Here is a 27,381-nt window from a genome sequence, read left to right on the forward strand (position 1 = left end):
TGCACTGTATCTGCATGTCACTGGGTAAAAATTTGACATTTTTTGTTATGTTGAAACTTCAAATTTATAAACACGAAATTTGCTTAGGTCTTTTTTAAGCATTTGCAATATATCATATATTAGTTCTAAATGTGTTTTATATGGTTTACATATAAGTGCCTTATTTATGAAGCACTATAAGTAATTATTGGTGTATTTTTAATTTCTCCTGTGTGTTCACGGCTAATACATAGAAATGCAATTGAGTCTTGTTTTCCTTGAATACTAGTCTTATTTAAGCCACCTGTCAGTTTAAAGAAGAGTTCTGATCTTAATATACAGTTTAGAACCCTCTGTAAAAAGAATCAGGATATTTACAAATAGAATTTCTTCTTTAGCCTGGATGATTTCCAATATCAAGTCAGCCTAACATCCCTGAAATAAGTCTTACTGGTTTATGGTGTAAAATTTATCCTATATGTTGCTTATATTTTTTGAGAATCTTCAAGTCGGCATTTCTGAGATATAGCCATCTATAAGGCTTTTTATCTTATATTTGTGTTTTATTTGTTTTTTTTCTTCCCTTATTTATTTTACTCTTTTGATGTTTGTAGAGGTGGAGGTTTTGAAACTACAAATTCAGTTTTCCTAAAAACAGAGCTGTACAAATTACTATTACTTCCATCCACCATGGTGGTTTGTAGTATTTGAGGAGCCGGACTTCTTCTTTTCAGTTGTCAAGCATATACGGATCCATTCTAAGTGGTCTTGTCTTATCCACGTCTGCAGGGTCTGATTCCTTCCTGACAGCAATAATTGGTTCACCTCTTCCTTATTCCAGCTTACTTAAAGTTTTGTCGGTTTTATGTGATTTTCAAACCTCTTTTGATACCCACTAGGGTGTCTCAACCGAGCCTTACAGGAGTATCACTCACACTAACTTCCACCAGTATGACAAGACAGCTGAGAAGTTAACCGAGAGCAGGAATGGTTTATTTTGACGAGTGGTTCCAGAGGTTTTGATCCGCCTTACCTGGCTTTCGCTCAGAGCTTGTGGTGACAGAGAGCCGTGGTCAAAAGCATTCTGTGCAGCAAAGCCTTGTACACAGAAGCAAAGACAGGGAAATAAACGACTGCAATATACTCTCCAAGGACACACCTCTGCTGACCTATTTCTCCAACCAGGCCCCCTCTCCGTCGGTCCTCCAGCTGCGGAGCAAACCTCATCACCTGAGGCTTTGAGGGAGTCATCTCCCCATCTAAACCATAATAACAGCCCCTCACTCAACTTCAGCTGATGGGGCAAGGGTTGGAACACAGAGATGTTATGTCTGTTTTTTGTTTGTTTGTTTGTTTGTTTGTTTAAGCATTTAGAAGGAGGAGTTGAGCACTGTTACCTAAAATGTCCTGGCCTGCTGCGCCACCCTTTCCTCCATCCTTTGGCTAGGGAGAGAGCGCTTCTCATTGGCTGTTTTGTTTGTCTATCTGCTTGGAGAAACCAGGGTCAAGACTTCTGTCTGGGCATGATCTAACTTCACCTTTGACTTGACATCACACTGACTCTCAAAGGTTACGTGAACACACCTCAGCTTTTGAGTTCTGGGACCATGTCCTCTTTCGTGGTCGTCTTTTCATTTGTTTTAATTCCTAAGTAACTTATAAAGTAAAACTCACTTTGGCGCACAACATCGCACAGCTGACTCAAGGGCGCCACTCAAGCCCTTGCCCAGTCCCATGCCTCTGTTTGTCTCAGAGACCTGTGTGTAGCTAGAATGGCTATTCTAACCCTGCTTGAGCATCAGTTCAGGTCTGACACTGTCAATTACATTTGTATTTTCTTACCAAAAAAAAAAAAAAAGACACCAGGAAAGCTATGATAGAGGTTAAGTCAGGAAAGTAAAGAACAGATGTCTTGCCTCTTTCATGCCTTCTGTGTCCTTCATAGATTCTGTTGTTCCCTGTCACCTAAGGTCACCCTCTTTTGGTCTCCTTTCTAAATTCCGTGCCCTCATTTGCAGCTGTTTACCTGTATCCGTCACAGCCACGGCAGGCATACGAGAGAAAATGCATGGCATTTCTTTCTTCCGCCTTGCTTAATAAACTTTCTAAATCCACTTTCTACAAACTTCACTCTTCTTTACAGGTGAGCACTCTTCTGCTTTGTACAAACAACCACGTTATTTCATTATCCATTCATCTGCGGATGGGCAGAAATAACCACGGGTGTGCAAATATGCCTGTAGCAGCATATAAGGTTCTTTGGGTCTACACCCAGAGGTGCAATAGTTACGTCATACGGAACTTCCAAACTCATTCCCATAATAGGGTACTAATTTGCTCTGCCACCAACAGTGAATAAGGGTTCCTCTCTCTCCACATTCTTTCTAACACTTGAGGTCAGGCTTCTTGATGGGGGCCTCTCTGAGAAAGGGGGAGGTGGCAATCTCAAATAGTTTCAGTTTCCATTTCCCTTCCTGACTAGAGATGTGGAGCACTTTCAGGAATAGTCATTGACCGCTTCTGCTTCTTCGTTGGGCACTTTTCTGTTCATTTCCTTAGCCGTTGGGGGTGGTTTCATTCCCTTGATGTTTAATTTCTGCACGTCTCTGTAAATTCTGGATGTTAGTCCTTTGTCTGAGGTGGGGCTGGTAAAGATTCTCTATTCCAGAAATCGTCCGTGTGCCCTGCTGGGTCGCTGGGCGTTCTGTTTGTTTTTTGTCTTGTGCAAAAACTTCACTTTCATGTGATCCCATCTGTGGACACTAGGGGCTGACCCTGTTCTCGCTGACCCCAATGCCTTAAAGAGTTTTCCATGGGTTGTCACCTACCCGTGATAGTCTGTGTGTGATGAAACCCTGCACAGGGGCACGGATGGAATTTTTTACTTTGTCCCCCAGTGTCCCCTGTCCTTTTCATCCCTTTTAGCTTACAGCTGTGTTCATCCATGCAGGAGTGATTGGGGGAAGGGGGTGAAAAACAGCTTTCTGATTAGTTACATAACGTAGGATCAGAAATGTCAAAGCCATCAGTAATTTTTGGGAATCCTCCTTTCCTCCATGCCCTGTCTTAATCTCATGTGTTGAAAGCATTGCAGCTGCCAAAGTAAAATACTTGAGATTTTATTTGCACAAGTATCATTTAGAAAGCATGTCAGATGCTTTAATATGGAAATCTAAAGGGGAAAAAAATCGCACGGTGACTTACTTCAAGCGTGGCAAACTAGACCACACAGGGAGGGTCATTCTTTCCAAAACGGGTCTTATGGAAACCACAGAAGAATGTTATTTAAGTCTGTTCACCGACAGCGTCAGCTGGGTGTTGATTATTTTTAGGTACTCTGTAAGATAGGAGTGTTGCCTGGTACTTGCTAAGATAGCTTACTTTGAAAAGAGGCTCTAATCACGAGAAGAAAGTCAGAATAGGTATCATGACCAAGAATCATGAGTCACCCACTTCTGCGTGCACACATGCATGCGCACTGTGCTCACACATGTTCGAGTTCACGTGTGTGTGAGTGTGGACAGGTACGTGTCCCAGTGCACATGAAGAGATCAATGAGCAGTCTTTGGCATTGTCCCTTACACGTAACTCACACCAGAGATGCTTTGTTAGACAAACCCTGGCCCAAGTTCATCCCCATTTTCTTCTGTCCCTGCCTCCCATGTCACAGTCACAACAAGGAACTACTGAGAGTTTTTAAAACTGTTGATACCTGGGGAGAGAGCTCAGTAGGTAAGGTGCTTGCTCTGCAAGCATAAGGTCCTGAATTCAATCCCCAGAGCCCCTGAGAAAATGCCAGGCATGCTGGTACACACTTATAATCCCAGCACTGGGGGTGGGGGAGAAGAGACAGGAGCAACCCTGGGGCTCGCTAGACAGATGGTCTGGCTTCACCAGTGAGTTCCAAGCTAGTAAGAGACCCTAACTCAAGTGAGATTGATGGAATTAGTCAAGATGACACCCAAAGTTGTCCTTTGGCTCCCACATACTTGCACTCTCTCTCTCTCTCCCTTTCTCTTTCCCTCTCTCTCTCTTTTTAAAAAGCTATTGCTGGGTGTGGCAGGTGGCTCTCTGCGAATTTTAGTCTAGCCTAAGCTATATAGTTAGCTGCAGGCAAGCTAAGGCTATATAATAATAATAATAATAATAAAGGTCAAGTAACAAAAATCTGTTAAAACCCAGTTAAAAAGGGAGGGCGGTGCAAGAAGCCACTTACCTGTAACCCTGGTAATGGGGATATATAAGAGTTTAACTTTAATGTCTCATGAGTTTAAAAATTAAGAAAGCTACTATTTTTGAGCTGGAAATGTGTGTGTGTGTGTGTGTGTTCCTGTCTGTCTGCCTGTCTGCCTTTCTATCTGTGTAATTTTTAATATTTGACAATTTCTTACCAAGGCATCCTTTGAGGGCTTGGGGTTTTGTCTTTGGACAGTTTCAGTAATACGTCACTCTCCTGGCAATACTGAACTGGTGCTCCCTATCACAAGCTGGGTTAGCCTGCAGTTAGGGTACCGTTTGCTGTTAAGGCACCCCACTGGGTTCAGATTCACAATTTTGTTTAAATAGTCTGTGTTCTAGCCAAATGAGCTAACCAATGCCAGGGGGAGTGGCAGGACACTTACACGTTCCACTTAAGGCTTCAGGGTCACTTAATTGACTGACGAAGTCATAACGGATCAGAGTTGCCTATTGGAAATAAAGTCCCTCTATGTACAGCTAGATCTTGCTCTTGTGAAAGCGCCGGCTCAACACTGGAGAAGGTGATTCTTTTCTGTAGCGGTGAAGTCCTGTGCTCAAAATCCTAGCACAACAGCCTGCGTGAATGGATCCTTTATTCATATCAAATGTATAAGGCTTGGGGGAAGCGTGGTGTCTTAATGCCGCATTAGGTGCCCTACCTAGGCATAACAGAAATGCCGGCTTCTGAGTGGAACAACTCTGTGGGATGCCATTATGTTCTACAAAAAAACGGGCACCCTGGCACCCTGCACTACCAGAGGCATCTCATGCAATCTCTCTGAAACTACACTCCTTAAAGTTACTCACTACTAGCCTTTAGAGATGAGGTTTTCCAGGATCGAGAGGCTTCCAATACCCATCATGATTTTAAAGGTTAATCTTAGATCATGTGAAAGGAGGAATTTGAGAGAGTGTCAGTGCCTGTATGTTGTGTGTTGCACAGACACGATAACATCCTGGATAGTGTGTGTTGATATCTAATGGGCCCAGCAGATTACAGAGCACAGAGACCTCTCTTCTTGCAGATTCCAAAATAGTCGGTTGATGTTTGAGTCTACTTCAGTCAAAGAATTTCACGGTCAGCTGGAGACAGATCTGACGTTTGTACATGACAGCTTCAAGACTCACACTTCCAGTAATAGTAGCTACCAACCACCAACATGTTTCTGAAAAAGAGAAAGTGCTTATTTTAACAACAACAAAGAGAAACGTTAAGAAATAATATTTGGTTTGCATCCAGGAACATCTCATTTTAAACAGAAAACAAAACAAAGCAAAACCATACACCTCTAGCAAGCCTTGAGAAACTTTTTCAAACCGCAGATTTATTTCATCTTTTCCTTAGTTTGGGATGAGGATGTGTTCCTCCCTTGAAAGTCCAGGAAGTTGATTACACCTCTCCCCCCAAGAATTGTGTAATGCCTCTAAATAGTTCTCCTGAAGTCTGTTTCCCATCATCACTGTGAATTTCACAATGTGTTTCCAAATGTGCTTTTAGATATTTTTATCCCAAGCACTATTCTCCAATATTGTAAAACTCTGTATTCAAGGGAGCTTGGCAAACTAATGTAGGATTAGTTTTTTCTCTAGTTTTATTATGTTTTAATATAAAATATCAGATCTGCATCCAGAATCTGACTATGCTTTGTGAAAACTTCTTGAGATTTTTTTTCTATTCTATTTATGGAATCTTCACATATTACCTTTGGAAGGACCTTAGACATCGTTAGCTATAGCTTCCTAATGTTACAGAAATGAAAAAAAGAAAAATCACATTCCAGCACCCTGTGGCTTGTGAGTGGAAGAGCTGAGTCAATTGTCTTGCTTCCAAGTCTAACTTGTTTTCATTTCATTCCGTGGTTGCTCCTCATGATATTGGTATGGCCTCCAGCCTGGACCACTCTCCTCCCTCTGACAGACGCTGTTTTTTCTCTTGCCCTCCTCCGATTGAATGGCTGCTGAATGGGACAATGGAATAGACAGCTATGGAGTTCAATGAACTGACGGGAGTGTGACTCCCACTTGGTGGCTGTAGGTTTTTTGTCCTGCCTGCCAGTTCCCAAATAGCCACTGTAAGCCTTAAGCCTAATTATGATTGCTTGGCCAGTGGCTCAGGCATGTTACTGACCCACTCTCACAACTAAATTAACCCATTCCTATTATTCTATATTTTACCACGAGGCCCGTGGCTTATCACCCCACATTTCACTTCCCTAGCGGCTCCATGGCACCTCCCTGACTCCGTCTTCTTCCTCTCCTTTTCTTTGTCTGGATTTCCCACGTAGCTACCTTCTGCCAGGCCATTGGCCAAATCGGCTTTATTTGTCAGCCAATAAAAAGCAACACATGGGTGCAGCATACAGAAGGATGCCCATTGCCACCCACTTAGAGGAAGAGACAGCCAAGTTGTCACACGCGCTGGAACCAGAGTGCAGGGGATGGCAATACGTCGCCGGGCTCAGAAGGGAACAGGGCGTGACTTTCAAAAGGGTTGGGGACACTTTGAAGAATAAGTGAGGGTCTTGGAGTATGTCGGAAGTTCACTTAGAAGAAAAATGTGTGAAAAGGCAAGCTGGGTGGAAGACAAGAAAATAAGCATGGGTGGGGCTATGTTTAACAAGGTCTGAAATATCTGTTTACTACAACCCACCTATGAGATGGGAAGAATGCCTCCGCGCCCCCCCCCCCCCGTGCGCACGGTTGGGGAAATGATGAGCTGGGGGACTTGATTCGAAATTTACTGGATGGTTTATAGAGAGATGGCTCAGTTATGGAAAGTACTGGCGGCTCTTCCAGAGGACCCGGGTGCCATTCCCAGAGCCTAAATGTCAGCTCACAGCTGTCTGTCACTCCACTTCCGGCGTGTCCAATGCCCTCTGCTGGACTCCAGCAAGCACACAGTGCACGTATGTATGTGAGGGCAAAATGCCTACATAAAAAAAAACAAAGTAATTTTTAGAATATTTTAAAAAGATTACTGAATTTTGTCTCCTCTATTTGAAGGAGAGACAGAGAGATAGCGAGAGAGAACAGACAGTATGTGTGTACCAAGTCGTGTGTGAGTGTGTGTGTGTGTGTGTGAGTGTGTGTGTGTGAGTGTGTGTGTGTGTCTGTGTGTGTGTGTGTCTGTGTGTGTGTGTGTGTGTGTGTGTGTGTGTGTGTGTGTGTGTGTGTGTGTGTGTGTGTATGTAGTGCCAATGAGGGCCAGAGGTTGGTGTCTGGTGTCTGCCTTTGCTGTTTGCTGTCTACCCCAATCTTTTTGAGACAGGCTGTCTTTGAACTTAGAACTCACTGGCCTGGCTGACCAGCAAACTCCAGTGACCTGCCTGTCTCCATATACCTCAGCACAGGATTACAGATGTGTGCTGCAGTATTTGGAACTTTTTGTGCATGGATGTTTGAGGTTGTGAACTCTGACTCTCAAGCTCACACAGGAAACACCTTACCGACAGAGCCATCTCCGCAGCTTAGGAATTGTATTTCTATGGCTACTGTCTCACTGGTTGGATGTGTCTTACGAACTTAACAAAGCCTTTCTCTGTGGACATTTGCACTGTCATGGATGTTATACAATAGTCAAGAGTGTCTAGCACACATCTTGGTTATATGTAGTCGGAACACCTTTAGAAACAAACTCATTAAAGAGAACATGCCCTGTGAGGCTTTTAGTGAATTCCCTCAGTTCACCCTCAGAAATATTACATGCTTTTCACAGCTCAGGAAAAGCCCCTTTCCTCACACACCCATCTGCAGGAGGTGCTAACATCCTTTGGGACGTTGGCAAATTAAAAGATAACCATTCTCTTTCACTTCGTTCTGAGCAATGAACCACAGGTCCTGAGATTGCGGCCACGTTCATTTCCTCCTTAGGAAAGCTTACTTCTTCGTCACGGTGTAGGCTCTCTCATATCTGTCTTGTGTTATTGTAAGTCCAGCCCCATTCCTCCTTCACTCTCCTCCCTTCTTCCCGTCTCTACAGGGACATGTTATGTAGCCCAGGGTAGCCCCAAATTCACAATCTCTCCACCTCTGCTTCCTGAGTGCTAGGATCGGAGGTGTGTGGCAGCAGCCAGGCTGCTCTTCACGTGTTTATTTCCCCTTAAGATGGTAATTTGTTCCCTTCACCGGGACCTTTTGAAGATTTTTTTTTGTTTTACATATCTTTTAACAACATGCTATTTTCAAACAGTAAGTCTGTGACACATTTCAGGTTTCTGTCTCATCGACAGGGTTAAATTAACCACCGATTTGTGATAACCAGTCTGTTGGGTTTTGCCTTCTTTTGTGTTTCTTCCTCGCTATTTCTTCTCTCTTTTTTGTTTTACGTTGATCCTATTTTCTGTGTATTTTTGTCTCTGCTGGCTTGGAAGCCATACATTCTTTCTCTTATTCACAGTCACATAAATGTTTTATGAACAAATCGAACCTCCTTTTTCTTTCCACTTTATCATATTGGTGTATACAAAATGAATTGCTTCCTTCCACTTATCTACCTGTTTCTCACATATCTTAAATCTTTGTTCTTTATACTACAAATATTTATTTTTCTCTCTCTTACCATGCATTGTCTTGAGAAATGGGAGCTTTACTTGATAGGTGTTTCAATCTCCACAACTCTTCTAGTGTGATACTAGAAAGTCACGTGTTCCAAAAGCATCTTGTTCCCAAGCAGTTTGCTTAGCACTGTTTTCCACAACCTTGTGTTCCTGATCTTGGTTTCCTTCTTAGCCAATAAAATATGTCTTTATATCCTAAAGTCATGCGTATCGCCCACGCACGCCTGCCCTGCGTTATAGCTATTTGGAATTCATAGTATCTTTTTTACATAGCTATGTTCCTTTTACAATAGCTGCCTTACCTTAACCTCTGCTGCTTTTCCCCGGGCATTTCTTTTTTGCTCTGAAGAAATGAAGTATCTGCTTGATTCTCATCACTATCTTACTGATTTTTTCACTCATAAACCTGTGATATGCTTCCTTCCTGCTGGGTGCGACTTTGGTTGATTTCGCTTGGGTGTTGCCGTGCATCTTACAGTCTCGGCATTACCAGTGACCCCGGCTGTGCCCGCTTAGCTGTGCTGTCCTGTAATTCTATTGCTTCTCTCAGTTATCTCCAATGGCGTGATGCGTTCGGCAGCTGTACTTTGTTGCTCTAGAATATGACGTCATCTTTATCTCAAGTCGCTTTCTCCTGCCAGCGCTGACTTCCCTTTAAAGTGGACTTTGCTGTCTGGTGCTAACCTGTGCTTCCTGATCCTCAGTGTTCAGGTGTAGATATGTCTAGCGCAGTGTGTGACCCGGCAACCCTTCACTGTTCACCAACAAAATGCTTTGAAGCAACAGTCCCGTCCCTTGTGCCAAACTGTTTCTCATAGGCCAAGGGCATCATCAGGATTTTTTAAGTGCCTCCCTCAGTTTTAAAGTTTTGAATGGATTGATTTAGAGCTAGGATTTTTCTAGTGTGTGCCATGAGAGTTTGGTAGTCTGTTTTGTTTTTCTAAATGTAATGAAGAATTTAGAACCATGGTTATTTTCCTAATAGCTGTAACTACTTTATGAATCTTACTTTTGATGTTGTGACTGCTTCATGCCTTCGGCATGGAAATACACACTGCTTGGCTGTGGCTTTTCTCAATAACCAAGCCCACCTCGTGGCTGTTGTTCATCTGGTTGCTCAGCTGAATGCCGCCAAGTCCCCTTGTGTTATTAAATGTCTGTTTTACAGACAGGCAGCCCCAAAGGGATGAAGCCACAGATTCAAAGCTGTCAGTGCAGAGGGACGAATGAAGCAAGGTCAACTGGATTCTGCTTTTACTCTCTTCTCCCTGTGAGCCTTGGGAGAAGCGGGATCTCCCATTCCTTTTTCTTCAAAAGGCCTTTCCTCCATTGGTTACGGCTTCTCCCTCTAGCCCTTCACTTCTGTCTCATCCCCTGTCAAGTGCTTCCAGCAGAAAAGATGGAGTGATGTTGCATCTCTGCACCGAGGGGGCATGGGGGAGTCTTAGGGGTAGAATGGCTGCTTAGAATGGGGGAGATGAAATACAGATTTCCTGTTTGTCATGATTTGCTTAATCTATTGAGTGTCTTCGACTCCTTTGAGTCCCACAACATACACTGCTATGAGTTTTCCAGAAAATCAGCCCGGTCATGCCTTGATGTCATATTTTAAGACAGAAACTAGTTGTAGGCTAGAGAGGCTTTCATACCCTGCACATAACAGACAGAATATGCCAGCCTCTAGAAGGTTTTGGAGCTGCTTTTGGAGCTGGAGAGCTGGTTCAGTGGTTAAGAGCACTCCTAACCCTTAACTCTCGACAGCTGCTCTTCCAAAGGATCTGCGTTTAATTCCCAGCGCCCACGTGGCAGCCAACAGCTATCCGTAACTCCAGTTCCAGCCGGTTGATGGCTTCTCCTGACCTCTGTGGACACTACGAACACATGGTGCACATACGAACCTGCAGGCGGCATACACGCACAAAATAAAAACACAATAAATCCTTTCCTAAAGGCTTCTTTTCTGGTTGAATTATACAACAACTATTTCTATGTAGGATGGTTATCTCCACCGTATTATTTTTAAACACTTTTCTAAGCGTCTGTGGACATAACACATAAATGGACTTCCCTGGCCACTTGTCTGCCCACAGCTTGCCCATCAGGGACGTACAAGCCTGAAGCGTCTCCAGGTGGAATCAGCACGTGCATCCCATGTCCTGATGAAAACCACGCCTCTCCACCCGGAAGCACATCCCCTGAAGACTGCGTATGCCGAGAGGGGTACCAGACATCCGGTCAGACCTGTCAGGGTAAGCCATCTATTGCGAGCAAACAGGAAGTAGAAAGCTGACCTTATCTCTGTGATGGGAAGAGTAGTGGCCGTACCCAGTTCATTTAGGATGGTTTTTAGCATCCCTGTCTTTGGTCACACTACGGGGAGGGGTGGGGCGGGAGGTGTTGCTTGCTTGTGTTATAGGCATCCTGCTCCAGAGAAAGGTTCTGGGGTCATGGCCATGACTTAGTACTTAGTTCTAGTTCTAAGTACTTATACTTAGAAATGAGGAGTGTGGCAACTTCAGCAGTGAATTTGAACAGCAAAAGAGCTTGTCTTGGCCCTGGTAGTGCTCAAATTCATTTAAAAAAAAAAAGGTTTGTTTCGTAAACATTTTTTTCTTCGTGCAAAAAGTAGAAAAACGTTTGCACAGTAAATCGTATGGTAGACGCCGTGACTTTTCCCTGAGCGCTGAGATCAGAGCTGCGTGCCACCACACCTGGCTCTTTATTTCCTTATTATCTTATGGTACCTCAGTTAAAGGGGGAAAATAGCCAATGATCTATGAAAGCCAGGAACTGGGGGCCAGTGACAGAGCTTAGTGAAGGAGGATGTGCTTAGCACACGTGAGGTCCTGGGTCCAGCACCAGAGCCAGGGAGAAAGCCGAGAAATCTTACATTTATCTGTATCAGTATCAAGATAAGACCCTTTGAAGCTAAAAAATATATATATATATATATATATATATATATATATATATATATATATATAGTGTTCTGGCTATGTTACATCTTAATTGGTAGTAAATACCTACCGGGAATCATACTTGTGTCAGGGTTCTTCTTCCAAACGCACTTAAGATCAGATGTGTCAAATGGGAAAGCTGCAGGGAATTAAGGTCTACAAGTATAGATGTATATATGGAGACAGACAGACAGACAGATAGATGGATGGCATGGCTCATTGTGCAGTTCCAGACAGACAGACAGACAGACAGACAGACAGACAGACAGACAGATGGCGTGGCTCGTTAAGTAAACCGAAGCCCGTGCAAGCTCTGACTTCTCTTTGTGCTCTTCTCTCTGTTAGCCGTCCACTGCCCTGCCCTGAGGCCTCCCGAAAATGGCTTTTTCATACAAAACACTTGCAAAAACCACTTCAATGCAGCCTGTGGGGTTCGATGTCGCCCTGGATTTGACCTTGTGGGAAGCGGCATCCACTTGTGTCAACCCAACGGTTTGTGGTCGGGGACGGAGAGCTTCTGCAGAGGTATGAAGTCTGGTTACTTCCTGCTGATTTCTTGATTGCCTCACCCGCCTTTCATGACCTGGAGTTATTAGCTCATACACCTGAGATAGTGTAAACCATAGGAAGGTTGAGAACGGCTGAGTCTGACTGACCCCATCGCTGTAAACTGTGCCATTCATATTCCTTTGATGGGCAAGCAAAGAAAAGGTCTATCTAGAGAGGCGGTCCTCAACCTTCCTGATGCTGTGACCCTTTCATGTAGTTCTGCATGTGGTGGTGACCACTCCCCCCAACCATTAACTTATTTCATTGATACTTCATAACTGTAATTTCGCTACTGTTATATATTGCAGTGTAAACATCTGATATGCAGGGTATCTGACCCACAAGTTGAAAAATGCTGGTCTAGAGGTCAATGGGCAGGCTACTCAGACTTCAGTAGTCGAGATGGGGTAGCAAGAACATCAGGACAGGTGCTGAGGTTTGGGGCAGATTCCTACTATAAGACAGGGCTTGAGTCGCACCAGAATCCTGCAAAGGGAACACCTCAACTCAAACGTCTCCAGCTCCAGAAAGTGAAGAATTTATTATGGTGAGATTCCAAGGAGCCAAGTGAAGCCAGTAAAAGAAGGAATGGGAAGAGCAGTGGGGGGAGGGGTCATGGCTCAGTGTCTCAGATCTGTTGGCCATCTCTGTTACCTGAGTTCCTGGCTCTTACCACTATGTAGCCCCAACCTCCAAAGACTTCACAAAATAGGTAGGAGGAGGCTTTCCAGAGAAAGACAAGAGCAAGTCAAGGACTTGAGGACCTCCCTCCCACTGTCTGGCCCCCGAAGCTACTCAGTCTAGAGTCGTAGATTTGGGACACAGGGATATGTAAAAACTAATGATTGATTTTTCTGAGGTTCAGACTTATTTGGACATCTAGGTGGATTGATTTGTTCATCACTGAAACTGGCAGCCTGACTCTGCCCGTCGCCAACGCCGTTGGCTGAGGACTTGACTTCTCCAAGACTCCATAACCTCACTGTCCTGGGGACCTCTGCGCTTCTGTACCCATCGGGGAAGCTCACTAACTTGCATTCCAAGAGCATTTGAAAGCTCCACAGACATCTGCCGTCTGGGTTTGTTAGCCACTAAAGCCGAACCCAATAGTAAACAGGAAATGATGCCAGTCAGGTCTTTAATCACGTAGCCCTGCCAAAAGTCAGGGACAAGCTATGGCCAGAGGTTGAACCAAAGATGGCTGATGGGGGAGCATGGAAAATCAAACTGTTCAGCCCCAAAGGCAGTCACATCAGTAAAGTAAGGCTAGAATTAAACAAAAATGAGAGGAAATCTAAGAGTGATGAGAATCCTTAGAGTGAGAGGGGGAAACCAAAAATATCCTCACAATAAAAAGAAACGTAAAAGCCAAATTAAAAAAAAACTGGAAAAATGCAGCCTGAGAAAGCCCTTTGAAAGCAGAGTATAATTTCAAAGACAACAGAGTTCTTGAAAGCATGCAGTCACAGAGGAGTAGACTCTAGAAACGTCCCTCTCTTATTAGGAATTAAGAGAGTGAACAGAGTTGAGGGATAGTGGTAACAGAAGATCAAAGACCACAACCCCACGGTGAAATCTTGAAAACAAATAGGCACAACCAAAAACCTTTAAATCTAGTTTGAAATCAGTTAGCAAATGCCAGAAAAAATATTAAAAACAGATCACTGTCTGGAAATAATTTCAGTGGCATTTCTGAATGCTCCCAAAAAACACGAAACAGCGTTGGCTTCCTAGTTACAAACAGCTTTACCTCCAAGAGACTCTGACTAGCCCGAGGCTCTCTACTGGGCATCCAAAATATCTGGAGAATATATATATAATTTTGAGAGAAAAGACTTAGAATGTTGATTTCCAGTGTCGAGCCACTGTTGATGTAAGTCAAAGGAGGGGCGTTTTCTGTCAAGCATCCTTACTGAAATAATTGTTCTGACCACACCTGAAACACTTTCCTTGGGGTCACCAAATGAGGTCACCAGTTCTGTGTGAAATGTTTACTCGTTCCTCCAAATAGTGGACAGAGAAGGAGGCTGATGCATTAACTTTCTACTCAAGACTTTCCAAAGGGGAAGAGTTGAGCGGACAGTCCACTGTCCCTTCAGAGAAAGGTCCGTGCCTTCTGTAATCCAAACCCAAAACCTTGTGTCTTATACTAACAGCTGTAAAAGTGCATAGTGTCTCTCTGAAAGATGTTGGTTTGCAAGCCTCATATTATGCCTTTGATTTTCATCTGTAAAGTCCTCATCTCTTGTCAACCTCTTCAGTCTGAGAGGCGTGACCCTGAAGTGTTTGTCGCAGTCTTCCATCATTCCAGCCCTTATGCTGTGACAAGGTCACCCAGGGAGGCATGTGTGCTATTGGGTTAGGGCCTTGTTTTGGATGCCAAGCCCTACATGGTTTTGGAAGGAAACTGAAAATAGAAAGCCCAGAGAGAAGATAGAGCATCAGAGACTCCCTCATGACTCAATCTGAGATCCCAGGCCTGTCAAGTTCTCCAGTTGGAAACCACCAGTCACACTCAGACACATTTAAGAGCCTTGTCCTCTGTGTGGCTATGCCCCTGTGGCTCTACATCCAGAAGTGAACGTAGGCCACCATTGTCACCGGGGTTACGGGTGAGGCTGTGGAAGCCAGTAGGGGCACGTTGGAAGGTGCTGGGTCTCTCCCTGCGTTTGTCCATCACTGAATCCAACTACAGTGACCACCGCTACACTTCTGCCTCCCAAATCAAGCGTAGGCTTCTCTCTTCTGAGCAAGTCTTACTGGAGACCACAACAGGGATTCTGACCAATGTATTTCTAGCTTGTCACAACACAAGCCACCTTAGCCATCTGCATTGTTGATTAACTGCTCGATTGGTACTACAGCGTGTTCATATAGACTTAATATAAAATGTATTTTCCCCTCCCCTCTCTCCTGAAGTTTCAACTTCACAGAAATGCACACCAATAAACACACATTGTACAAAGATAAGCATAGAAGCAGAGGCCTGAATGGATCACCCATTAATATGAAAAGCATGTTTGTTCTCCTTTATGTAGCTTCAATTGCAGCTCTAATACAGGCATTATAACATTAATCACAAGAGGGAGCATTCCACAAAATTATGGATTGCACGAGGCTTTTTTCTTTGGGGGCCACCGAGATTGTGACATGGAGACAATGTTACTTATGAATGCTGGACCTTATGTTATGCTCGCCTCTTGCTGGCACTTGTAACTTAACCTGTTTCTCTTCATCTACATTTGCCTCTGGGCTTTTTCCATTTTCTTTCTCTATGTCCCACTTTTCTCTCTTCTTCTGTGTCTATCTGCCCGGTGACTGCTTGTCTGGCCGGCCCCAGGCATCTCCCCTTCTTTCTCCCTCATTCTCTGCTCCTCCTTCTTTCTGGAGCTCAGATTTCTCCTCCACCTTATTCTCTCTCTCCTGCCTCGCTATTGGCTGTTCAGCTTTTTATTAGCCCAATCAGGGGCCTTGGACAGACAAAGTGAAATGAACGTGGCACACCTTTTACACGGTTAGAGTCTGGGACATAAACCAATGTAAAACATCTTTGCCCGGTAAAATAGTATTCCACAGCAATGGATTGTCCTAAGACCTCTTGACTTCACCACCAAAGTCACACTACCTAATTCAACTTTAAGTAGCGCTGTCCTGAATGAAGACTTGGTCCTTTCCTTACTGTGTTTTCAGTGCCGTATGGATTTACTTGCGATCCATTGCAGCAAAACATCTACTATATGTCATCAAATCTAAATTTTTTTATTATGTTTGTGTCTGTAAAATTGGGATATACCTTAAACCAGCAGCAGTAAAAAGCTTCATGGACACCAGCGTGGCTTTTGTGGAAGCTCATAAACAATGGTGTATCTGGGATTTCTATTTCTGGGGGAGGAGAGGTAGCATGGAGAAGGCGTTTACAGATATAGCTTACAGGACAGAGAATAATTTTAATTATATCATAGTTTTTTATAAAAACTCTAAGATTGAGTCAGGAAAGAATGATGAGTGGAAATTAGATCCTGGGTTCCTCGTCTTTTACATGCTTTATGTTACGCTGTCAATATTATGTAATGTTGAATGATGATTGGCAGGCTTCATTCTTGCCTCTCTTAGCAGAGCACTTATGGCCCCTTCATAAAGCACTTACAGTCATTTCTAAGTTTCTCTGAAGTATGCGTTTCATTCTAAGTCACTAAGGAAGTCTTGGCTGACTCCTCAATAAAGACTAGCTAAAACCCAGAAGCCCTGCAAATGAACTAACTCCTGGGATACTAGAGATTCTCCTGAGAACCCGTTTCAACAGCAAGAAGCCTGCATTTTACACCAGATTTTCTCTAGTTCCAGTAATAGACAGGATCATAATTTGGAGATTGACAAGACACACATTTCTGAAAAAAAAATCCAGTTCATGTTTAAGATGAAACCCACAGCACATTTGTAGATCTGTAATTATCTATATAATCGATTATTCTCTTTTACAAGGCTGGCTTCCTGTGTTTATTTTCCAATTTTAGTCATTTTTTCTAAATTACTAGTTACTGTATAATCTATCCACAATAATTGTGTACATTACTGAGTAGAATAATTCAATACATGTCTACAGTGCAACATGGTGACATTAGGGTAAGTTGCTGTTTTCTTAATCAACTACATATGGACTTCTTTGAAACAGATATAAATTGAGAAACCAAAAAATCGTAAGTTGTATCTAGTAATTAAATGTGTGCCTATGAAAAATGGTGGTAAATACTCACTCTTGAGTGAAGAGTATAAAATATTTAAGAAATAGAAGACTGTGCTTGCTTTGTTTTCCCTATGGAGTGATGAAAGTTTATTAAAACCAGCATTTGAGAAGCAATACAGTTTGCATCTGTGACAGGAACTCTAATGTGATATGAGTGCCCTTGAGAGATGTCACAATCCATTTCATCTTAGCCTTGGAAAGGTCTCCCTTGTTTTCTGAGATATTTTTCTGTTGGTTTTTTTTCTGAGATTTTTTTTAACTGAAGCTAAAAGCAATTGCCTGGTACTATTTTCCATTTTATATATCTCAATCATAGAAATTTATATCGCTTACTTTTAAGACAACCCAGCAGTTGGCATGACGCTAAGCATGATGGACACATTCAATAACCGTCCTGTGTGGCAGGCAGAGTATTTTGATAAGTATTTTACTAATAGTTGGCCTCTGCCCAAATTATCCCAAGGATAGCAAAGGATACGGCTTCATATTTGTCCTCTCGCTTAGGTCTCTATTTTCTCCAGGGACTAATAAATCTGAAATTTATATTTAATTCACTTAATACTTATGCTCTGCCAACTGATGTAATTTGGATGAGTTCCCACAGAATAAAGTCTGCCAGTAACTTCAGTAGAATATGCACTTGAATATTTCGCATGAGCTTTCCTTCCTATTTTTTAAAGTGTTTAAAATAAACAAACACACATTCTTGTTATTAAAAAAACTTACTCATGCATAAAAGTACACTTAGAGTCATCACAATATTCTTGATTTCCAAACACCGTGCTGAAGGTTCTTCAGGGATCACTATATAATCTCCTGGCCTTCGGTGTTGCACGGCAGTCAAACTGAACTTAGCTCTTTTTATAGGGTCTTTTTGTTTGCTTTTCATTCAGTATCTTCCCCTAGAGATTTGGTAAAGGGAATGGAATGGATACTTCATAGAAAAAAAATTTTGACTCCTGGTACCAAAGTTCGAATTGCAATACCTTGAGGTTTAAGGTTTTCCTCTTGCGTAAAAGGAAGACAATATAGAAAATCCAAAGTTGGCGGAAGAACTCCATTGTCACCAGAGACTAGGGTGTCTTTAGTGTTTCCACACCGTCCTTTTAATGCATGGTGCCTTTCCTATGTTGCTGGCAAATATGAAATGTTCGTTGGCATAGTCTCTCAATGCATTTATTTGGGAAGAAAAGAAGAGGAAGAAGGGAAGACAGAAAATTGCTCCATTGTTTACAAAGTCCCACTCAAATTCAGCTCTATCTCATAAATATATATATGTATATATATATATATTGAGTATTATATGGTTATGTGTAATATGTATTCTGACGCTCTGTTATACTGGGAAGAATGGCTTCCGGGTGGGTGTGGTGGTTTTGAATGAAGTGACCATTATAGGCTCAGAGGGGCCGGCACTATTAGGTGTGTTCTTGTTGGAGAAAGTGTGACCTTGTTGGAGGAGGTGTGTCACTAGAGGTGGGGCTTTGAGGCTTCAGATGCTCAAGCCAGGCCTAGTGTCTCTCTCTTCCTGCTGCCTGATGATCCAGGTGTAGAACTCTCAGCTACTTCTCCAGTACCGTGTCTGCCTGTCTGCCACCAGGTGTCCTGCCATGGTGACAAATGGATTAAACCTCTGAACCTGTAAGCCAGCCCCAGTGAAAGGTTTTCCTTTATAAGAGTTGCCATGGTCATGGTGTCTCTTCACAGCAATAAAACCCAAATTAAGTCAGTGGGCAGTTCATGGGCTCTGCCGTAGCAGCTAGAAACAAGCTATGTTCCATAGATGTCACCATCTATTCAGAGGTAGACCCTGCACACAGTTTAAATTCCCAGCCCATGGGCTACCGACTGCATATTGTAGTGGGGAAAATAAAGCATAGGTTTGTAAAGACCCCCACGTTTAAAAAAATGAGGGCGGGTTACTTATCTATTGATACTTTAAGAACAGCTGATTGTCTTGTTTGTAACACAAAGCCATTACTAAAGGAGCAGTTCCCACTTCGTTCTGTATTTAGTAAAATGTAAACTTTTGACATTTTTCCTATAGTGAGAACATGCCCCCATCTCCGCCAGCCCAAACACAGCCACATCAGCTGCTCCACTGTGGAAATGTCCTACAACACCGTGTGTTTGGTCACCTGTGGTGAAGGATACAGATTAGAAGGAAGTGCTAAGCTTACCTGCCAAGGAAACGCCCAGTGGGATGGTGTAGAACCTCGGTGTGTGGGTAAGCGTCCCGAGTATGTGCGGTCTGGGCGGTTCATTTGTCCAGGATCCTGCAAGGCCCTGGAACTGAACGCCCGCTCCTGATGCCTGTGGATAAACACGTGCGTATGCGTGCGAGCGGTGTGGTAGATGCACTGCCGGATGCACTGGTAAGTCACTCTAATCCTTCTAGCTCCTTTTCATCTTTTTTGCCTATAGCCTGCTCTATGTCCACTCTTCACAGCACAACTCAACATAATCACGCGCCCAGTCACAATCCCCCAGCTCCACTGTACTTACCTAAGAGAGACGTATTCTCTCCATTGTTAAGAAGACTCCAACGTTGAATTCACTGAAACGTTCAGCTCCAACGGGCAAGGCACACACACACACACACACACACACACACATACACACACGCACGCACGCACATGCACACACACACATGCACACACACATACACACAAACCACACACACTCACACACACACACAGCCCAAAGGAGGACAACTTGAATGTTTTTTTAAAGCAAATGCTTTTGATCACTTTATTTGTTGAAGATGATTTTTTCCTCACCTTGTTGAGAGGACATAATTGTGAACCAGAAAAAAGGTTTAAAGTGTTTTCAGGAAAAATGAAAAAAAAAAAAGGTGAATGTCTAATTCCATAGTATATATAAAAAAAGAAATCCCATGCAAAATTGGCAACGGCATAATTGTTGAAATAGGAAAGGAACTATAAAGGAGATGAGATGCTGTGGAACTGTAATGATGGAAATCTTTAAAATGAAATAATGAAATAGAATTTGAAAATGCAAGAGAAATGCAAAAAACTTGGGAGATTCTAAGAAGTTGCAATAAGCAGGCAGGAAAAGGGGACCTTTTAAGTGGGATGCTGTGTGAACCTGGGCATATAAATAAAAATTGTTTATACTACCCATGGTTTCAGGGGAAATGCAAGTTCTTAAGTGTTTTAAGAAAATACATCAGAAATGCAAATGAATATTATTCATAAAAATTGGGAAAATACTATATACTATCATAGTATTATCCATCCCTCCAAAAGTGACTGAAGGGTCAATGAACAGAGACTTTGCAAACTAGGAAAAAATGAAACTTTGAAAAACAGTAATTTTCATACCATGCAATTTGGTATAGAATACTATCTAATTCGTAGTAGCAATCTATTATTTTTTTTGTTCCCAATCTGGCAACTACTACTAAAAAAAACCCTGAAACTATAAATTAATTTTGTGCATGTGTCACTAATAACAAATATAAAAGCAATCTACCTTCAAAAGCATGTTCTACAAAAACAAGGAGATTTTATGCTAGAAATCCAACAAAATTAAAATTAGGAAACCTATCAATATAACTCATTGCTTTCGTTACAGCAAATAGGAAAACCTTGTGTGGTTGCTTAGTATAAAAGAAGAAATTTAGTCATTGTCATTTCAAACACATTTTCGACACAACTGTAAGAAACTGAGATCTAGGAGAGGTGGCTTAGTGGCCAAGAGCACTTATGGCCCTGCAGATGATCCTGGTTCAATTCCCAGCAACATACGGTAATGCAGAAATGTTAAACTACACAAAATAGGGATGACCCATGATATTTCGTTGAGGAAGAAATCACTTACATGAGAAGCCAAGAAAGCCAAAGGTCCCACACGCTGCTCTCCAGGCTGAAAACCGGAACCCAGAGAGAAAGAGTCTCCTCCCCCTAACTCTTTTTATACCCCCCACCCCCGTACATTCTACATATCTGTAAAAAAAACCCACATGGGTGTGATCGGTGCTTCTGATACGTAAGATCTCTCTCCCTACAATACGGAAGCTGACAACAGTTGGTAATTCCAGTTCCAGGGGATCGGAGCCCTCTTCTGGCCACCGCAGGCACAAGGCATCCGCGTGGTGCGCACACAAACATGCAGACAAAATACCCATACAAATACAATAATGTGCACCATAAACCTGCAACTGCAATGGGGAAATGAAATAGACAGTTTTGCAGAAACCGGAAAAAGAGAAGGATATGACAGCTCTGAGAAAGAAATCAATCCGTCTCATCGTGATTGGCCCATTTCTAAAAAGTAAAATTAACCTGCCCAAAATACTGAGAGCTCATCTCTGCCACAAGAATAGCAAGTAAGCAGATTGCATTTATACTCTGAGAACTGGGGCAGATAGTGAAAATCACATTCAAAAGATTGGTTTAAATGTGCAAGGGGTATAGCTCAGTTGGAGTGCTTACGCAGCATGCGGAGTCCAGGGTTCATCTCCCTGCTCCTTGTAAAGATGAACATTGAGGCGCACACCTAAAATCCTAAAAACTTGGGAAGCAGTTACATAGCAAATTTAAGAACTACATGGGGGTATTTCAGTCACAGTTTCAAGAGATAAAACAAACAAAAATCCCAAAATATCTACATGAAACACGGAAGAAAAAAATGAAACAAATGTGTGAAACTTGAATTGCACAAGCCAGAAGACACTTCTGAGAAGGAAAAGGGAGCATTTTAAGAATATATACGATTTTATCACAATGTTTTCTCCATGAAGTGTAGCCTCATTCCATACCTTAAAGGACTTTTCCTTTTGTTCTCCTTTTTTTTAAGGTAGAGAGTGGACCCAAGGTTTTTCTAGAATACTGTACAGTCAAAAATCACTAGGATACATTGAAAAAGAAGAGCAACAAGAATAAGAAAAGTTGGTCTCCTTGACTTTAAAATACACATTAAAGCTGCAAAGATTAAGATAATGCAAAGACTGCAGACAACTCAAGGGGCATTATAGCTCAGGTCAGGTGTTACTAAGGAAACATCACCAATCAGTTAAGGAATAAAGATTCACTCAAAAGATCATGCAGGAAAATCTGTTAACTATTTGGGGGGAAATGAAATTTTTTCATGTCACTAATTCATGTCACTCACTGAAATAAATTCTCTTAAATTTTAAAATAGGATGTTAAAAAAGCAATAAAACCACTACAGCAGAAGAAAATCTACTTAAACATATGTAAATGAAAACTAACCAACCTCAGAATTTACTGAGCATAAAAGCAAGGAGTATTAAAATATTAAGAGAAAATCAGATATTAGATTGAATAAAAAATAAAACACATATTCACTTACATATCATGTACAAGCCTAACAAAGGGAATAAAATTTTTCAACAATTCTCAGAGTCAAAGGGTAATTGTGAAGGATTGACCCTCCCCCCAAAAGTGCATTGGATCTTGAATATTCATCGGATCTTGAATAGTCATTGGATCTTGAATAGTCATTACACTTGAATTACAAATTTAGCTGGGATTTTCCTCCTGCTCACAGTAAACCAGAACATTGCAGTCCCACAACGCTTACCCTGTGCAAGTGTAGAGATAAACTAGCTCCTTAGGGAAGATGAATTAAGAGAATTCAAGTCAAGGAGGCACTTGGTGGTAGAATGTTCTGCCACTACCAACTGGGTGACGAGGCACTTACTGCCACAGTTCATGTGTGTACAGTTCCTTTGTTTGTAATCAAGGATAGCAATACTTCTTCCTGTGTGGAATTAAACGAGTCAACATGTCCAAGTGCACAGTAGGCATTGAGTAAATGTTGACTTTTATGACGTGAAAAGGAGGACAGAAGCTGTAACCAATGGCATCCTAGAATCTCTACCATAATAAATTCATACATACATACACACATACACACACACACACACACACACACACACACACACACACACACACACACACATGCACACATTAAGTCCCAGCCTGGATTTACCACTTCTGTCTACAGTTTGCTTACTCTTCCTGCTATTTTTGTTTGTGCCAAAGATATTAAGAAGGGCCGAAGGCAATACAAAGGGTCAAGGGCCCAGTTATAACACAGTTGCCTGCGGAGGTAAAGATTCTTTCTAAAATACACTCACTGAAAGACAGAACCCCCTGTTGCCAGAGGTGTGGGTGAGCCAGCCCTGGTGTTGTGAGCACGGGAGAGCGGTCCCCATTACTCATCTGTTGTGTGGCCAGCATGGTGGCATGGCTGCTGGAGAGATATCTGCCCTCCACCAGAGCCCGAGGCAGGTGGGGGAGCTAGCCTTGAGGTCATAGAACCCGAGAGCTCTTCCTGCCCTTCATCAGCTGCAGAACTCGGGAGAGCGGAGAGCAGCCCCTATACCTTGCCTGGGCGACACAGTAGAGCTGGCCCTGAAGGTGTAGGTGTGGGAGAGCCGACCCTGAGGATGTGAAAGCAGGAGAACTGGCTCTGCCCCTTGCTCATCACTGCCAGGGGTGAACTAGCCAGGGCGATGCTGGAGAGCGCCCCCTGGTGGTGAAGACAGGGGGAGCTGGCTGGTGGGCTAACCAACCCTGCAACTACCCAGGCCCAGAATTAGGTCTGTGTCTTGGCTCACCCCAACATCCACCCCATCTGTGATCCGTTGGAACACAGGGGTGGAGGGAGGTTGCGGTTGTCCTATGGGCCCAGAGCTGCAGGATCCCCAAAACAAAAAAGGAAGCTGCAGGATATACAGGAAGAGCCCCAGAGCGGGTCCAGTGGTGACGGTCGATGATGTAGCTGAGACCAGCGAAGTCGAACCACATTAATGCTTCCTCGATACGAACGCTTGCATGTTAAAAATGCAGGGATAAAGGCGTTTGCTGTGTGACTGGCTGTGTCACACTTTAGCTTTCATGACGAGATTTCCCCTCTCTCTTTTTTTTGTCCCCCTTTTCTCTCTTAAATCTTATTTTGTTAGAGGAGCTGTGCCTAGGAAGGATATAAAGTGCTGCATAGTGAGAGAGCTATGTAATAAGAGATGTAACTCTGCGTAAAACTATATGACCATGTAGGAGAGAGATGTATGTATGTAAAGAGAGAGATGTAGCTGTACATAAATAATATAGCCGGGTAGAGACAGATACTCAGAGGGCATTTTTAAACGTGAAGTAAAGAGAAAGTTGCCATAACTTTTTTTTGTTTGTTTTATTTTGTTTATTGGGTAGGACTGGGAGACGTGTCGTAAAAAGCACAAAGAATAAATTTTTTAAAAGACAGAACACAAAAGCTGGTTAAATAAAATCAGTTGCTGGATATATATCACTGAATCCATCGGAGTCCAGTTTATTCTGCAAATGTGTAAACAATGTCATCAGCAGTGAATAAAGTTTCCTAATGCAGATGATAAAAGTCACAATCAGCAAGCATGCCCAAGACTTCCAGGGTTTTTGATACAGTTGCAAAATAACAAAAGATGGTAGGAAACCGAGGGTTTGATCCCACATAAAGCAGTTCCTGCCTTCCATCCTAATGCTCAGAACGTAGAAACAGAAAGATGAGAAGTTCAAAGTCAAATTTTTGGCCAGCCCTGACTACACGAGACCCTGTCTCATAAAGAAAACAAAACACAAATTAGACAAGAGCTAATCAAAGAGATAGTCCCACACATTTTATAATACGTTGTACACGCACTATTACACACCATCATTTAGGGGTGAGGTATGTCAACCTAAGGTATCACAGTTACATTTGGGGGGGTGGGGGCGAGGAAAAAGGGACTCTTGTGTCATTTCAGTTCTGTGGGAATGCAAGTAACACGCGGCCGTTTCTCCGAAACAGAGCGCCACTGTGCCACCTTCCAGAAGCCCAAGGGTGTCCTCATATCTCCACCCAGCTGTGGCAAGCAGCCAGCCAAGCCTGGGACGACCTGTCAGCTAAGCTGCCGCCAGGGATATGTCTTATCCGGGGTCAGAGAAGTGAGATGCACCACATCCGGGAAGTGGAGCGCCAAGGTTCAGACAGCTCTGTGCAAAGGTAGCGCCTCCGTGGGGCAGGAGGAAAACCGGATGCCTGGTAACGGGCGCATGAGTGTTGGGAAGGGAGGCTCCTCTGTGAGCAACACGGGCAACTCCCTGGTGAAGTGAAGGGTAAAACAAAAAACACGTATGGACTAGGAAGACTTCTGGCTTTATAAAAAAAAAACAAAAACGTGAATTTATAGAAAATCCAGTTGGGAGAGAATGACAGAAGAAATGGGGGAAATGAAAATGACGCTGGAATCAGCTGAGAGTTCCCCCTCGGGAGATGGAGATCGATGAAGGATGCCCGATGCGTCTGAGGTAGACCAGACTAAACAGGAATGAGAGCCACGTGCTCTTTGAAGCCTGAATCTTCTTGCATTATCATTTACCCCATGGTGAGGGCAACCCAGGGTAAAAGACAGTGTTAAAAACAGGGAAGAGTCCTAAAAAGTAAAGTTAGGGTAGAAATAGAGCCCTCCAAAATAAAAGTGTGTGTGTGTGTGTCTGTGTGTGCGTGTGTGCGTGCATGCGTGCATGCGTGTGTGTGTGTGTGTGTGTGTGTGTGTGTGTGCGCGCGCGCGCGCGTGTCCTCCAGAAGATAAGGGGAAAGTATAAAAATAGGATAGGAACGGGAGTGGATATTGTTGAAATATCACTAATTTGAAGCATCAAACTGAGAACCCTTTGGAATAAGTAATAAATAAGAAACTTGAATATCTCAACTGATCAGCCCAAAGGGACTGCAGTGAAGAGATGTGAAAGAAATTAAGGAGGAACGAAACACCTATGTCACCATGAGAAGCAGAAGCCAAGGGGAAAGAGGGTGAATTTTCTTTCCATCCTTCCTACTATAGAACGTTTCCCTGGAAGGTCTGGATCTTTAGCTCCAAATAGCCCCTGGGCACTGGGCTAACAGGCTTCCTCTGAGGGAAGCTGCTGAGACAATGAGGAAGACTTAAGTTTCCGGAAAAAGAGAAACTGTCCCAATGAACATGAGTCCATTTCACATTACAGAAAGGAAAGCAACGGTGCTCCGGAGATGGGGAGAAAATAAACATAAATGAATTTCAAATCCAGCCAAACTGTTACTTAACTATGAATGAAAACTGTAGTACCACTGTTTTCAGAATATCAGTATGCAGCTGTACATCTTCATAGGGAAAAATGCAGACTGAATAAAATTCCAGAGAAGCAATAAAATTAGACAAAACATAGGCGATGCAGATATATCCATCTGGGAAATTTAGCAGGCCTCGTTTAACATCACTTAGTAATAGAAGATGTGCTGTAGCCCATGACAAAAACTTGACTTTTCAAGTCACTTACAATTTGATCTGAATAACCCTTATGTGGCTTAGTTCAGCATCCGTAGTGTGTAAAGTTTTTTTTTTCCACTACAAAAAAGTATCATTGGATTCATTTGCTGTTTGCTTGGTAGTACATTCTAGGACTGCTAATTAATTCTGATGGATGGCCCCATTTTCAAGTGTGGTTTTCAGCTTTCACTTTCTTCCATTTATTCCTGTCTCATTAAAAAGACAAAATATTGATGAAGTTCCTGCTGTATGCCAGGCCCTACATAAAACAGCAGGGTGAGGGATACTCTTTTTTCCTCCAAGCAAATGGGGAGAAACTTCTGTTTCACGATGGCATGCTGACTTTTTCTGCTTGGGAAAAAACAAAGACTATGAGGACTCAGGGAGTGAGCATGCCAAGTGGTTCCGGAGAGCCAGGGGCAGCTCTCGAACTCAGGATGAAAGGACCCACAGCTGCTCCTGAGGTATGGGGGGGCATTAAGGCAGGCAAAGAGAAGAATTGAGGCAAAGGCCCAAGTATGGGGCAGACCGCAGAGCTCCAAGGGCCAACAACAATCTTCCCAACAGTGGAATTGTAAATGTTGGCTACAAGGCAGGAACAGCTCAGGAAGGGGCTCCTAAGCCATACAAGGTAAACCATGCAAAGTAGCTGTGTGGTCCTGATCAACTGGTAATCGGCATATTGACATTATCAAGTATTACTATAACCAGATGTTTAGCACATTTTAAAAGTAACTTGGAAGTACGTGACAGGGGGTTTAATTGAGTTGTGTTTTTTTGGGGGGGTCAGATGTGGAGGCTCCACAAATCATCTGTCCAAATGACATCGAAGCTAAGACTGGGGAACAGCAAGACTCTGCTAACATCACCTGGCAAATCCCAGCAGCTAAAGACAACTCTGGTGAAAAGGTAAGGTTGGTGTAAATATCTCCATCCCATCTGAACGGACTCTAAATAAACTGCACGCACGCTTGCAGTGTGTGTGCATGTGTGTGTGAGAGACAGAGACAGAGACAGAGAGAGAGAGAGAGAGAGAGAGAGAGA

At 42.9% G+C, this 27,381-nt stretch overlaps 1 protein-coding gene across 3 annotated transcripts in view; it reads left to right on the forward strand.

Annotated features, from left to right (window-relative positions):
* The window catches only part of Svep1 (sushi, von Willebrand factor type A, EGF and pentraxin domain containing 1), a 176,593-nt gene that overhangs the window by 49,631 nt on the left and 99,581 nt on the right, over positions 1-27,381 (forward strand). For all 3 annotated transcript variants that reach the window (XM_005085043.4, XM_021235926.2, XM_040737940.1), the window contains exons 4-8: positions 10,865-11,023; positions 12,077-12,256; positions 19,072-19,251; positions 24,840-25,034; positions 27,128-27,246. In XM_005085043.4, coding sequence (XP_005085100.1) covers positions 10,865-11,023; positions 12,077-12,256; positions 19,072-19,251; positions 24,840-25,034; positions 27,128-27,246 — 833 coding nt within the window. The remainder of the gene's footprint in view (positions 1-10,864; positions 11,024-12,076; positions 12,257-19,071; positions 19,252-24,839; positions 25,035-27,127; positions 27,247-27,381) is intronic.

Source organism: Mesocricetus auratus, unplaced genomic scaffold (assembly GCF_017639785.1).
Source record: "Mesocricetus auratus isolate SY011 unplaced genomic scaffold, BCM_Maur_2.0 Super-Scaffold_6730, whole genome shotgun sequence".
NCBI classification, from domain to species: Eukaryota; Metazoa; Chordata; class Mammalia; order Rodentia; family Cricetidae; genus Mesocricetus; species Mesocricetus auratus.